At 48.7% G+C, this 15,597-nt stretch overlaps 1 protein-coding gene across 1 annotated transcript in view; it reads left to right on the top strand.

Annotated features, from left to right (window-relative positions):
- The window catches only part of TTI1 (TELO2 interacting protein 1), a 45,289-nt gene extending 30,161 nt beyond the window's left edge, over positions 1-15,128 (top strand). Inside the window, exons 6-8 of the mRNA XM_035006295.1 lie at positions 1,891-2,095; positions 2,362-2,449; positions 14,393-15,128. Of these exons, the coding sequence (XP_034862186.1) occupies positions 1,891-2,095; positions 2,362-2,449; positions 14,393-14,576 (477 nt within the window). The 3' untranslated portion in view covers positions 14,577-15,128. The remainder of the gene's footprint in view (positions 1-1,890; positions 2,096-2,361; positions 2,450-14,392) is intronic.
- The last annotated feature ends 469 nt before the right edge of the window (positions 15,129-15,597 follow it).

The raw sequence follows: 15,597 nt of genomic DNA, 5'->3' as shown, positions 1-15,597 counted from the left end.
AGCCGGCACAGAGGGCAGCCGTGTCTCTGGGCATTCGTGCTCATTTTAGCTGATCCTTGAAGAAAGCATAGCAAAATAAGAAAGGCACAAAGAAGAAAGTAGAAGTCAGTCTCCTCTTGAGTTAGAAGCAGAAGGAACCAGCAGCTGAAAAGGACTGCCGGTATTCATCAAGCACCCCACCGTGTGCTTGGCACTTCCTCACGCATGAACTCATCTCCTCCCAACAACTTTGCAAGGTAGCTACTATTCTCCCCATTTTTGACAGAGGTGGAAATAGGCTCAGAGAAGTTCAGGGATTTTCTCAAGATCACACAGCTAGTAAGTGATAGAACCCAAATCTGTGAGTTTTTGCCCATGTTCTTTGCACTACACAGGAGTCAAGGTGAAGGGGCCCAGGTTCTAGCAGTGGGCATCCTCTGCCCATCCAAGTGACTTTGGGCAAAGCCCATGACCACCCATTTTCAAGTTGGCCTTAGGAGCATGTGTTCCACCTTCCTCATAGTATTGTTGACAAGGATAAAATGGGACTATTTGGTGAAATGCTTTGAAAAGTTAAAAGCCATATATATATATATGTCAGGTATTCTCCCCGACTTAGTTTGGCTCATATCAGCACATGTATTTTGGCTTATTTATTTATATTCTTCCTTTTTCTGAAAAGCACTTACGGCAGCCTACGGAGATATATTTCCCAGGGCAAGCTAACATAAATTAGGAGTAGGCAAGCAAGATGAAGCAAAGAAAAAAGATGTGTAGGGACATAAAATGAAGCCAGGAATGCAACTGGTATACTTGGCAAAACTATTTTGGTTTTCTGTAAGATTCTTCAGCATATACTGGACTAAAATAGGAGCTTACATTTAACCCATATGAAATTGTTAATATTTTTTTCCAAAGCAAAATATACAAAATCACACACACACAAAGGAGAGGAGGGAGGCTGGGGGAAGGGGAGAAGGAGGGGGGTCTTGCTAAATCTTATTCAGATGTGCTGCCTTCCTTTATGGAAATTAATAGGTAATCTGAAATGACAGGCTTAGAAAAAGGAAAAAAACAGAAAGACGTGTGCACTGTAACTGAGGCTGCTTTTCCACCCCCAGACACCCCGGTGACATCTGAGGCCTGGAAGGCCTTGTGCAGGCCAGCTGAGGGCCCTGCCGTAAGGGCCTCATTCTCTGCAAAGTCGGCAAGCACTCTCCGTGCTGGTTATGCCTTGCTTACCAATTTTTAAAGAAATTCCTGTTATCCTGTATATTCAGCCTTGTGCAGCGGGGCAGAACATTTCAATATGTTCTGCTAGAGAAAGTTTAAAACGAGACATTCCAAGAAACCGCCTGTGGTGGAAGATGGGATGAGGGTGGCGTACATGGGGATGGTGCCATGGAACAGGAAGGGCTCTGCCAGGGCCCTGACCACCGAGTCCTCAGTCGAGAGGCCGGGGCAGCCACTGCCTTCCTGGGGCCTTCACGTAGCAGCAGCTGGGCCTCACTGTTTGTGTTTGTTCAGCTCGCTAGAGTTCAAAGCACAAGTCTTTTCTCAAGGGACGTTAGGAAGAGTCAAGAGATGATCTATGTGAACTGCTTTAAGCTCTCTTTTTTTTTTTAACCAAAAAAGGGAGGAACATCAAGGTATTAATCATATTATTCATCCAACCCAAGATTCCTTTGAATTATTCCCCGTGTAATCTGTATTTATGGATGGAAGCAGCCATGCCTTAGGAGCAGAGACCTCCGAATTCATAACTGTCAGAATCACAAACCATAGGCAAGGAATTAACAGCAATAATTCTATTTTTTTTTTTCCCCAAGAAGAAATTGAATTACCAGACATTCCTTAGCTCTGTGCTGCCTTGGCGATGTGCAGTCACCAGACCCGGGGCTGTTTCTGCAGGTCTTGCGTACCCTGGCAGGCAAGTGTGGTGACTTTCTGAGGAGCCGCTTCTGCAAAGACATCCTGCCCAAGCTGGCTGGCTCCTTAGTCACCCAGGCTCCCGTCAGCGCCCGAGCTGGACCAGTATACTCGCACACGCTGGCCTGCAAGCTGCAGCTGGCCGTTCTGCAGGGCCTGGGCCCCCTCTGCGAGAGACTGGACCTCGGTAGGTACCGGCCACCCTCCCCTGGTGACACCGTGGTGCCCGGCGCCCCCAGTCTTGCTCCCTCCTCTCCCTTTGTGTGTCTATCCTTCCGTCTTACTTTGGCCTCGTTTTCCCACCTATCTTGATGTTTTTCTGACTTGCGGGGTGGAGTCAAGAGCCTAGGGCCTCTCGCCTAGCTGTTCCAGGCTCACCAGACAGCAGTTGCTTCCTCCTTGTCCCAAATGAAGTCTGAGGGTCAATGCTTGTTTTGTTTTTCCTCTCCGCAGGTGAGGGTGACCTGAATAAAGTGGCTGATGCCTGCTTGATTTACCTCAGCACCAAACAGCCCGTGAAATTACAAGAGGCTGCCAGGAGGTACGTCTGCTTGATCACCCGCATCTCTTTACGTTTGCTCTAAATTATAGATGATTTGCTAATGGCGAGCAGAGTCAGGGCATCTCCGTTCTTTTCTCTCTTTGCTCTTCTTGCCAGGTTAAGATGGTTTCTTTAACTGAGCCCACTCTAGAGATGGTATTTTTACTAGATGCATTTCTCTTTGCAAGTAACCTTTTCCTCTGCTGCAGTGTCAGCAGCCTTTCCAAAGGGGCAAAAAGCAGAAAGAGGGCGTGCCGAAGGGGACACAGTACCCTCCTGGTAGGAGGGGGATCTGCTTCTAGGCCCTACTCTGGTGACCAAGTGACCCTGGCACCTGTCCGGACCACAGCTCCTTCGTCTGCAAAGCATAAGCATTGGGTTGCTGATCTGGCACACCTTGACTCCACAGAGCATCTCAGTGGACGTCAGGTGTTCTAAACCCTTGCACGTTGTACACAAAATCGGGTGTGTACAAACAGACACTTAAATTCCTTTTTCTAGCTAGAGTCCACAGCATTCATCTGATTATGGTAGGTGTCTGTGAACCGAGAAACATAAAGAATCGCTGGACTAATGGTCTAAAGGGCCTTTTTCAACTCTGAAATTAGGTGATTGTAACTTCCAAGAGTTTTGCTTATTCTCTAATAGCTGTGTCACCGCTAATGGAAGAAGCTTCCTTGAGCTCCAAAGGATTTTTCTCAAAAGCTAAAACTCTGAGCACAGCAGCATTCCCCAGACTTGAGACCAAAAATGCACTGTGTCCCCCTTGCCCCAGCTGGATGGAGAGCTGGGGCAAGGGGGCCAGAGTGGACCTGCCATCCCCCCAGGTGTCTACTACTGGAACAAAAATTAGCTTCCCTGGCCTGGCACTTTGTCCTACCCTGGGCGCTGCAGCTCCATGGCCCAGAGCAAATCAGCAATCCCTCCCACTTCTTAGGCTTCTAGAAATGAGTCCCTGATCTTCCTTGGTGGGGTAGGAGTCCTCTCATTTCCTGCAGGCCTGCAAGGCCGCTCAGACTATGAGATGAGGAAGCTACTGCTCCCTTATAAACCTTGCACTCCCTGGGAGTGATGGAAATATCCTTTTGAATTGATTTATTGTCCTTTGCAATTTTTTTGCTCTTCATTTCCCCAGTTCCCTTTTTTCTTTCTGTCACTTTCCCGTCACTTCCCCTAGGCCCAGAATCAGTCATGGTTTCTCGAGCACAGGGGCGCATCCCAACCAGCTTCTTATCCTCAGACAGTCTTGTTCCTTAAAGAACCAACTTAGGGTGAAAATAGTCCTCCCCCAGACGGCATTCCTGAAGCTGCTCTCATGCCGATTTCAGGTGCACCTCGAGAAGGTAATGAATTCATCTTGGAGTAAATTCTCTGTGTGCCTGCTACAGCCAAGAGTCACAGAGATCTGACTCTCCCACTCTCTGTCCCATTCTCCTTTTCCTTCAGCCACCACATACCCGTCCTTCAAGTTTAGACCCATCAAACAAGCTAATATTCGCCATTCATTATCTCTTCATTTCTAATTTTCTTTTGTGCCGCTAAGAGCAATTAAACCTGGAATTGGACCTTGCTGAGTCTTGAGTTGGTATTCAGGGTGCCTCTGGAGGAGGAAAATGCAGCCAGACCACTTGACTGCAGCGCCTTTGTTTGCTCTAGCGCATTCCATTCGGGGTTGAGTCAGATGACCTCCCTCTTGCCGGGCTGGGAGGGGAGGAAGTGCAAGGTTGATTGGTTCACAAGCACATCATCTGCAAACTTATTTTGAAGTCAAGGAAAAAAACCAGTGTTGTCCTTGATCAGGAGCTGATTTGGCATCTTGATTCAGAAATTAATAAGCTCCATAAATGGGAAAAGAAGCCTGAGACAATAGGAAACCTGGTCTCTTTGTGAGCCTCGTTACTGAAGGAAGAGAGGGAGGGGGGTGCGTACTGAAACCCTCCGTGCCTATGGGCAATGTCGCCTTCTGCTCCCTCATCACCAGGTCCCCTGGCTCAGGGAGTGGCTGCACCTTCCAGCGGTTGTTTGTCCTTCACTTTCATCTTTCCCTCACGCCCCACTTCCATTCTGGAAGGGAAGCCGGTCTACCTGACTTACAGAATCTCTCTTCAGACTATCCGCATCTCATCACCGGCCCCCTTCCCCCACTCCTGCCCCTGTGTATTCCCCACTCAGCAGGCACTGACACCCACCACGCACACCTGGGAGAAGGGAAGCCTGTTGTGTTTGTTGCCAGGGCCCAAGAGGGAGCCCTGTAGCTGAGTGTTCAGAAGAACCAGTGAGAGCCGGAGCTGTCCACAGATGCCCCGGCTTCCTCAGAGCTCGTGAGTTGCCGATGCGAGGTGGACGCCCCCTCCGTCTGACAGGGGTGATGAGGGAGCGTGAGGGCCAGTATCTGCTCTGAAAGGAGATGGGTGAGCAGCCGTGTGAGGGGTGGACGAAGTTTCCTTCTACTGTACCCTTCTTGGTTCTTTGGCTGGTCTAATAATTGACGTAAGATAGATTAGTGGGAGAAAACCACATTTTTTTTTATTTCATACCTAAGGGCACCTTATAAAAACATGAGACCCAAGGTCAAGTGGGGCAGTTGAGGCTTCTTTGCCATCCTGAGCTAAGGAATGGCATAGGGGCCTGGGGCTTCACAGGGGGAGGAGGGTGATTCACAGGACCTACAAAAAGCAAATGTTTGGTAATTAGATGTTTGCCCTGCCATACACATAGGTTATTCAGATTAAAAGTTATCTCTGGTAATAGCTTTCTTTCTGGACCAGGCCCCCTATTCAGATTCTTCCAGGTAGTTAATGGAGGAGTAAGAGTTTTTCTTGAATCTGCTGAGTCTTGATTGCCTCCGGCTCAAGTCAGTCCACACGCCAAAGTGGCACTTTTTGGGGCAGTCTACTCTGCTCCCCTTCACGTGTCTGTTGGTCCGGCAGGTGGGGGCTGGAACCTCCGAGGGGCAGCCTCCCTGCCGTTGGCAGGGAGACAAACTCAGCAGCTCCATGAAAGTTCCTCTTTGTGTGCATTACCGTTGGCTTTTTCCTTCCTCCTGTTTGCTTCTCCTGGCTCCAAAGAATGACCAAGCCTGTGTTTGCTTTTTTAATTTGTCATATTAAATAGAGCCTTTGTGGCAGGCTTTTACATCCAGGCTGTAAACTCTAGAAATGGAAATTGACCAGGGGGTGGTTGATATAACCAAGGCTGTAAATGCTAAGAACAGAAATGCCATTCCAGTTCAATGCTTTTATCTAGCAAATGTGCCTTGTAAGGAGGGGCATAAATCTTGCAACTTGGGGGAGGGGTGGGGGATAGGGGTAGGACAGAACCTCGCCGTATGTTACCACTAGGTGTCACTGTTAACTGGCTATGCAAGAAAAATACCAGCTCCCCCAAAGTCCATCTAGTTAAATAACTTCAATGGATAACAAACAAGAAAATCCTATTTGGGGTGTGGGAGGAGGGGTCAGCATACCACAAGTTGTAAACCAGGCAGGGTCCCTGAGGGTAAGCATTAGATTACAAAGAACAGGTCAGCCATACCCCCACCTCAACCATGGCAGAGGCCCACTCAACTGATTGAAATTCCCGAGTAGCCCTGGACGCCTCTGAGATCTCTCCCAGCATGCAGTGGGCCTCCACAGTTCTGTGCCTTTCTGACCATGGAGCTCTGCCTTCTCACACATGAGAGGAATCTGAGATGAGAGCACATACCCCAAGTTTCTGTGTTTTTCCTTAAAGCCAGTAAATGCCGTCAGCTTGATTCAGCTCAACTCCGTTGAAACCATACTCCTTGGGCCTATCTCTGAGCGGCCTCTGAGGCTCCCTGTCTTTTGCAGGGAGGTCTTAAATCATCCAATAAGCCTTTCACCCTGGGGCTGAAGGGAACAAACGAGGCAATACCTGTTTTGAAAAAGAAGTCTATGCTCCACAGGTCTCACGAGGGAAGAACAATGCTTTTAGGCCCCTTGGTCTCTGCCCCTAGGCCTGCCTCCACCTGCCAACCCCAGGACCCAGGTGGGGATGCAGGGTGCCAGCAGATAGTGACTGGCCGGTGCCCCTTTTGGTTGTGCGGGTACTGAATGCTACAGTCCTCAGTGCGGTGGTGGCCGGGGAGGGCGTGCTGTGGCCGGGGGCTCCCTCCCAGCTTCCTCTGCCTAGCCATTGTATACAAGGGCAGAGGATCCAGCCTGGGACAAACCTAGGTTCAGACCTTGCTGGCTCTGTGACTTTGAGCAAATGACTTCGTTTCCTTGTGTCTTGTGTCCGTCCTCTGTAAGCTAAGGGTGGTGGTAAGGGAATTGCATTTCTCTGTGAAGGAGGTCCCTCAGCGAGTCCGATCGTTCTCCTGACCAGCCGAGGAGCTGCGATGTACCAGGCACTGTTCTAGGCACTGAAATGAGAGGAGAGCAAGAGAGAGGAGTCCTCTGCCCTCACAGGGCTTGTGCTCTGGAGGGGTATTTGTGTGTGTGCACACCCCTGTGAGGGATGTATGTAAAATATGAGATGCAGTATGTATGTATCACATGAACATCTGTGCACTTGGGCATGGTGTGTCTTACTGGAAGTCTGCTTCATCGTCACCGAACTCTGAAGAGAGTTTTTCACCCCGGAATGATCTTTTCATGTTAATTGTGCCACCTCCCCCTACCACCCTCTGCATGGGAAGTTAGGACCAGGTTTCAAGGTTCATTTACTGGCTGACTTCCGCGCTTTCTTTCTCGCAGTAGGATCCCAGCCCATCAAAGAACCAGCCGGTGCGTTCAAACCCTGGACGAACACGGACTGGCACGGGCTCGTTCGTTTCATCCCTGTCAGAGCCCGGCTCCTCTCTTCACCCACACATGGGCCTTTTATATTTGAACAGATCAGGAGCCACAGAGGTGATCCGTTAGTTCAGCTGAGCTTGAAATTAGTAGCTCATCCCCTCAAATGTTGTGGACAGTTTGTTTGAGCTTGGGCTGCAAAGCTGTTTCCCCCTTGGATCGAACCCAGCGTGGAAATGAGGGCACTCCTAATATTTTTCCTTTTGACATCTGATTAATAGTTGACAAATCCAGACCCAAGTAGTTAGCTTTCCTATTATCCATCTTTTGACAGACATTGCTGCTTTTCTTTTCCAGGCTCATTGTTCTAAAAATACACTCAGGTCTGAAGCTGTTCGCTGTGCATATACAGGCGTGATTTCCTGGTGTCAAAGATAAGAGACATCTGCCATGCAGATTATAAACAAAGTGGGTTGCCGGGTTTCAGATCTGAAGGCGGGGACCTCTGTGCTACTTAAGCCAAATGCTATGTGTCCTTCCCCTGCTTCCTTGGTGCTGTCCTGTGATCGATAATCTGCCGGGGTCAACCATTTTACCACCCAGAGGAAAGGCAAGCGTGGGGCGTGCCTGCGCATCTGCACTCTGCACTGGGTTGGGACCCAGGATGCGCCTTGATGCTCCAGGGAGCAGGACCACCTGCACAAAGTAGATTTCACATGTCAAAAGCCTTGGCAGACCACAGGGTACCTGTTTCATCACTTTGCAGGGTCCATGGTCTGTCCTGAGCCCCTGAGAGGCCGGTGTGAATGTCATGATCCCAGTACCGAGTAAGGTAGCCAGGAAAATGGCCTTTATTATCTTATTAGATGTGTGTTTATTCACAAGATTTTTTTTTTTTATTAAGAAGCCAAGTACTGTGTTGAGAGTTGAAGATTGCAAAAATGAATACCAAATTAGAGTGGGCCTCATGTTGCTGCTTGGTGGCGGCATAACCCTGGGCCAATCAGTTTACTTCTCCCAGTCTTGGCTCGCTCATCTGCAAGACTAGAGTGAGCATATCTGTTATCTTCCACCTAATTAAATTATTGCCAGGATTCAGTAAACTCATGCATATTATTTTTCAGCACAAAATGTCAGTACGGCGGAAAAAGTCAGTCAGTAGTGGTTGTTAGCATTATTAACTTCCTCCTGATACCAAAAAAGACCTGGGTCATCTTATCAATTAAGTGTATGCAATAACAACAAAAAAATAGTAAGAGGGGAAAAAAACAAGGTGAAGCCAGGGTTGAGGTTAACATATGAAGTGCACACCTAGAGCTCTGCACCCTTGCTGGAGATGAGCCTTCAGTGTGGCCCTCATCTTCCTCACAGACAGAGCAAAGAGGGAAATGCATCTCTTGTGCAGCTTCCCGGCATCCCCGAAATAAGAAAAGAGAGCTTTGCAGAAAGAGGCACAGCTTTCCTTGGTTCCAAACCCTAAGAAAATTTCTCCATGGGTCATCTTAGAAGAACACCGGGTACTGTTGTGGCTAATGTCTCTAACGTCCTTGCAGTGAACACCCAAGTACACTTTCTAGAGCTGCTTGTCCCCCGCATCCATCAGCAGAGGCTGCTGGCTTAGTGCCACAGCGTGGGTTCCAGGAAAACAGACCAGGGGGAGGGGGACCAAATAGGTAGGTTGCTACAAAGATGTCTTTATCTTCAAGGGTGTGCACCTTTGGGGCGAGAGGGTGGGTGTGGAGCAGGAAACGCTGCATGTGGCCTGAGTCAGCCCCCTGGGTGCTCTGGCACAGGGCGGCTTTGAAATCTGCGCCTAGCAGCATCCTAGCTGGGGGTTGGGGGGCATCTAGGCCTGCGGGGGGCCTGGAGGCAGGAGAGGCGGCCAGATGGAAGGGGCTGCTTTTAAATCCTGCCCCAGTGGGTTTTAAACCCTTCTAGGTTCTGGCCTATTTTTGAATTGTCTGTAACAGATTGGTCCTCTCAGTGCCATATCTTTTTAAATATGCACAAGGCAATGGAGTCATTCCTCTGCATTTATGATACTTTGTCTTGTGGTACTTTAGGGGTGCAATTAGCATCGTAAGCTTCTACTGGTGTTTATGGTTTTAAATCCTGTTCCCGGTGCATTTAAATATTTTTATTATCGGTCTCTGCGTGAGTATGCGAGATGGAGTTAGATCGATAGATGAATGGTTTTGAACAGGTAAATATAGTTAAGTCTAACGAGTACGTATAGCTGCAGAGGTAATTGGTAGTATTTATTTGGAGAGTAAATCGTTGCTCCAAGTCATAATCCTCCATTTCCAACATTTAGAAACAAAAAAACGACCTCCTTGCAGGAGAAGATAGCTAAATTGAATAGCAAGAAAGGACAGGCTTGAAATACTGGTTAACCAATGAACCGAGACCCATTAGAGTAAACTACCAAGATAGAAACATCACCCCACTGCTCACTGGCTAGGACACGTCGACACCCCAAGCATCCATTTGTTTAAAAGGAAACACACAGCCTCATTTGTAGCACCGGCCTGCGCCGAGTCACAGGGGAAGAGATGGCCAGAGAAGAAAAGAGTGTATAAGTTCTGCCAGAAAGGGAATAGCAGGGAAACTGGAATAACTTTGTGGGTGTGCCTTCTTTCCAACAAGTGAGTTTATTTTCTGATTGCATTTAGTCATGGCCATGTAGAGATAGCCTGTATCATGTTCCTAAGGAAACATCCCTGAATAACTTCTTTAGAAGCCCAAAATAAATAAACAGATCACAGAGCCACAAGTTCTTTACCACTGGCACTTATGCAGACAGCTCATGAGAGCATTTTATAAATCCAGAAAGAGACAAGGAGCAGCAGATCCCTCAAGCAAGTAATTGACAGAGAAAGAATAGCCTGTCACCCAGGAGAGGGGGAAGCTCTGCATTCCACTTACAGTTTATTTAGCTTCACTAGGCCTGGATTGGCTGGTGGTTTTCTAGAGCTGCCTTTGAGCAGATGCTGTCTAGATCGAGATGGTGAGGATACACTCTGTAATATTTGCATCTGCGGCAGAGAGGTTTCTTTGGGGTGCTGCCACATTTTGGGGCGCGAAGGGGCTGTGATCCAGTGCCCAAGCTTGAGAACCACTGTGGACTTTTGACACCGGAAGGGGCCTTAGAACTGATCTTTATAGAGAAGCAGCTTGCCGTGTTCCCTCCTCAGGAGTCCTTCCCCAGCTCCACCCCCCGTGTGCAGCCCTCTCCACAGTGCACCATGGGCCTCTCTGCTTAGTCCGTTCTCCCTACCAGAGGCAGAGCCCCAAGGCCGGAGCCCTCATCCCTCCATCTTTGTATCCCACACACCCAGCTCAGTGCCTGGGCTGGGCTGGAGCAGGCGAACCACAAAGAGGTGGGACCCAAGCCCTGCTGACCGGATTCTAGTAGCACATTTCCCCCCCACCCCCCAGCTTTGTCACTCAGAGCAGGCCACTATTGATCATAAAGGAATGAGCCGCTTCTGTTGGCTTGGTGTCTGGAGTTTATTAGGTACTTGCTGATGCCCGGCAATTGTAGATAGGGCTGGAGTGTAGGGAAATGGCTGCCTGCATGAAGCGAAATTCAATAAAACCGCATTTTAAGTGAAAAATCAGTATAAACACCAGGCTTCTTTGCCATGGAAACAGAGGTTGCTTAGAAACTGCCTAACGGCGAGTTCTAAATTTTTTAAAGTCAAGTTATCATTTAAGCTACACGGCCCTACAGGTTATTGAGAGATAATCACTCGCCTCAGGACACTCGGAGGCATGAGGCACAGCTGAGTGCCTCCCGAAACTCTGGGGACCAGATAATCTCTTGATAACTGTGCTCCCCGGAGCCACTGATTTGGGCCTGGGGGAAGGAGAAAGAAATTTTTGTTCAGGACTTAAATGGTGTACGTATTTTTTTTTTTAAGTGTTTCTTTTTGGGTTTGAAAAACCATGGAGCTGGCCATTTGGCCTGTTCAACAGCCATCTCTGCCATGTCTCACAATGTATTAGGAACATTTTCCAAGCACTTACCCCAGTCACTTCAAAGCAGAGGTCCTCTCTTTGTATTCTGGCTTTTGATTATGCAAAAGGGCTTTTAAGGTCTTCAGCTTTGGGCTCTTCACTTTGTGGGAACCCCTCTCCCCAGCTCAGGATGGGCAAGAACTGGCCGTAGGACAAAGTGGTAGCAGAGTTTGGAGCGAAGCTGGGCTCCTGAGCTCTCAGACAAGACCTCCTGGGCCTCCATTCAGCTCCCAGGGGCTTAAAGTGAACAAGGGTTCAGGTTCAGACTGTGTCCATGCTTAGAGTTCAGCAGGTTGCGTGCCTTTCGCAGAGCAAGAGCGCAGCTATGCCTGCCAGCACCTGGTTGCCCAGCATGGCATTCGCTCCCAGCCTCGGGCAGGCAGAGGGCGAAGATTATTGCATTTGTTTCTTCCTGAAAATAACGGGTGAAAGGAGAGCGCCATTGGCTGAGACCTGGAACCCCCACCAAGTCAGTATGAAGGAAATCGAGAGTGAAACAAAAGACAAATGTTTTGCCCTTTTCAGAGTGTCTGGGAAGTTTCCGTGGTGTGGCAGTGCTGCAGAGCTTGGTAGTGATAATTATTCCTTGGACACACACACACTCTCTGGAAGGAGCGGTGTTTTCATTATACACTTCAAAGTGTTTTCCTGCACCTCATGTCCTTAGAGCCTCCCCACGAACTTGGGAGGTAGGCGGGGCTGGTGTGATCACCTTCCTTTGGAGAAAGAGGAAACAGGTTCACAGAGGCAAGATAATTTACTCCAAGCCGCAGAGGCAGGAGAGGGGACTTGTATGGCTGCCTGCCATTCTGGGGAGTCTGCCCCTTTCAGAGCTAAGAAATTAGACCCCAAATGATTCTTGAAAGAGTTTAACTCTCACTTAATAAAAGAAGGTGAACTTTGTACACACGTTCTTCCTTTGCCTCCCTGTGAGCATCGTATTTAGAGTTCTCACAGGGCAAGGAGAGTGGCTTCTTTCCTTTTCCTTTACTGCCAACAAGTACATCTGCATTTAGCATGTTAAAAAGGACTCAGAGCGAACATTGCAATGTGTTCGTGCCATGTTAAGTCAGAGCAAAGCCGTGACTGAGGTGGGCCACGGCCTCACTTTGCTGGGTGTTGCCCAGATCAAAATATTCTTTAGTGCGCCAGGCTGTAGCCTGAGAAACTCTTCCAGTTCTGGAAAGGAAAAAAAATCAAATGAAACCATTTGCATTCTAACTGTCTTTGGCACCAGGGAAAACTGTCAACTGTGTCACATGTAAATAGAAATCAGCTTCCCATTTTTGGTGTGTTTTTTCATAATTTCCCTTGCCACTCTAATTATCAAAGATATTTTTGTTTTTAAACAAAAATTGTCTCCCACGCAGGCCCCATCTCCTTTCTGCGGTGAAGTGGAAACGATGAATTAGAATATTCTAATCACTTCTCCAGCAGCCACCGCTGAGATTATAAGCACAAGATTATCCTAAGTAAAGAAAACTTAAATTGTTTAGGCACAAACCAGGCCAGAAAAATTTTCAAAGGGCCCCCTTCCCAGCTGCCTCCCTTGCCTCCTTAGCAGATATCTATTAAACCCAAGGAAGAAAGCAAAACTGGCTTCCCCCCCACCTCAGTAAGACCCAAATCCCCTGAGGGCATGGGGTTTTCAGATTAACAAAATTAAAAACAGAATTGAGCTTCATTCAGCAAGCATTTAAATTCCAGTTTGCTGTCCAACAATATAGGAGAGGCTCCTAGGTCATCAAGAATAAAATGTGATTCATAAGATAAATACTATCCACCCTATCCGTAGATAGAGATCGCATGGGCTAGACACTGTGTAGGGCTGGATCTGTGTTTTCTCACTTAAGCCTCAGCAAAACCCCGAATGAAGTACGTCCCCTGTTTTTAGAATGAGGGGATGAAGACCGAGCCCAGTTGAATAATCTCTCACAGCCACAGAGCAGTGATGTCCGTGATAACATGAATCCTATTGGTAGCCTTCCCTAGACCTTCCTTGGTGATGAACAGTTGACCTCTCCTTTAGATCCTTTTATAGGATGTAATTTTCCAGACAGGTATGTCATCTTAAGCCATTATCATGCAGTGTCATAAATCACTTATTAAATGTAAGAACCTGTTGGGTCAGGTGTTCGTTGAAAGCTTACCATGTGCCATCCCAGGTGTGGCATGAAGCAAAAAGGCGTGGTCGCAGCCCTCAGGGGCTGTACTGTGAGAAAGGGAGCTGGTCAATAGACAGGAAGTGCTGAGAGGGGTATCCTAAAAGAGAAAAATAGGGGGCAGCCACCTAAGCAAAATGATCCAGGAAGGCCAACCTCTCTGAGCAGGTGATACATGCCAGCAGGGAGCAGCCCATCTAGGGCAGGGCCTCATCCTTCCTGGGATGGAAACGCCAGTCTCTGAATCACGGAGTCGGCCAGGTGTATGAAGTTTACACTTGGACTGCCCGGTGCAGTGGCCCTGGGCACATGGTTAGTCATTCAGAAATGGGATATGAGCAGATGAGAGCAAGGGTGGTGACCCCAAAGTTCAGGCCAAGTTAAAGAGCCTCACCCTTAGGGGGCATATGATGTTGGGTGGCCTGGGCCCTTCAGCTCTGTCCCTGTCATGTGTAGGACACCAGTGCTCTGGCTCAGTTGGTTTCTGCTGCAGGAGAGTAACTGGGTCTGATCCCTGTGTGAGCATGTCCAAACCACCAGGAACCCAGGGCTCTTGGTGGCCAGAAGGGGCTGAGCTACAGAGTGCAGCAGCAAGCTGGCGGGCCAGGGATGAGGACCTGGAGACTCGGGAGTGTGGGCTTACCCTGTGAGCCTGGAATGAGGGGTGGGCCCTGTCAGTTTTCTTTGAAAACTCCTGCTTCACACCCCAGAACTTAACTGGTTTCTTTGCCAGGAGCGTGTTTGATGTCAGTATTGTTCTGCTCAGACTAATTTTCTTCTCAATGTCCGTGGATATGAAGCTCTATACACTGTGGGACCATCTTCATGGCTCTGTCTTACGAACTACAGTGGGTTTGCTCTGCTCTTCGAAGGGATTTGATGTTATTATCAGGTTCTCCCCCCAAATAACCCAGTAAGCAGCCTCTTCGGAAGGACAGCAGCCACTCCCCCTTCTCTCTGCTCCCTTGAGACCCCAGCCCACCCTCCCTTCCGTCTCTCCACAGGGTTTTCCTCCACCTGATGAAGGTGGACCCGGACTCCACCTGGTTTCTCCTGAACGAACTTCACTGCCCCGAACAGCTCACACCTCCCCACCCCAGCCTCCACCCTGTGCAGCTTGGGGGAACCACTGGGCAGGGGAACCCCTACGCGGCCAACGTGCTCCGCCTGCTCCAGGAGCTGCAGTGACCCCCACACACACACCTGGGTGCCGCAGGGCAGTATCCCGCCCCAGCAGGCGGGGCTGACCCCACCCTAGCCCCAGGCGGTGGCTGAGAAGACGGGCGAAGGCGGATTAGACAGCCAATCAATTTATAAATTGATCGATCACACAACTGCTTAGAAATTGGATTGAAGGAAAGTAGCTGACTGTTATTTATATTTCATACCTGGTGTTTTCAAATGACATTGTCTGGCAGTTCTAAGGGCTTAACTCCTTTGCTTACCATCTCCTCGGCCCCAGCTGCCCCACAGACCATCCCTGGCACACACACACCCCCCACACACCGAAGAGCCTACGGACACATGGACGGGGGCCTCTACTATGCACCAGGTGTGTCCCCTGAGCACCTGAGGACCATGTGGAAGTATCAGGCACCCAGGTGTCTTCAGAGCGCAGCCCTGCGTCACAGACCACGCTCACCTCCTCTCCTGGAACAATGAGCTGGAGCGAACTCATCGTACCTAACTTCGTGTTTGGAAGAAAATGAAATAAAGGCACTTCTTGGATAAAAACTGTGATCAAGAGCTCACTTTAAAGTTTGTTACTTAAATTGGGTGCTTTTTAAGAAATGAATTTATGTTCTCAAATGGGTAATACAGAGCCATGGCATAAAATCCAAGCACTACAAAACAGAAACAGTGAAAAGTCAGTCTCCCCACCTTGTTCCCCAGACATCTGGTTTCCCGCCCCAAAGACAACACTCATGACAATTTTTTGCAGACCTGTTAAGTAGGAGATTGATTATTGTTTACTTTTTATTATGGACAATAGTAAACAGCAGGCCCCATGTACCGGTAACCCAGTGCACCAGTTATTAGCACATGGCAAGCTTTGCTTCATAGCCACCCTTACGTAGTTACCTCCCCAGCTCACCCAGTCCCCGGAGTATATTGAAGCGCATCCCAGATGTCCTATCCAAACCTTTTTTTAAAACGTACAACTACGGGGCGCCTGGGTGGCTCAAGTCTGTTGAGTGTCTGCCTTCGG

This window comes from Mirounga leonina, unplaced genomic scaffold (assembly GCF_011800145.1).
Source record: "Mirounga leonina isolate KUSES-001 unplaced genomic scaffold, KU_Mleo_1.0 Mir_150, whole genome shotgun sequence".
Lineage (NCBI taxonomy): Eukaryota > Metazoa > Chordata > Mammalia > Carnivora > Phocidae > Mirounga > Mirounga leonina.
The sequence above is the reverse complement of the archived record's forward strand: the minus strand, read 5'-3'. Positions and strand labels throughout refer to the sequence as shown.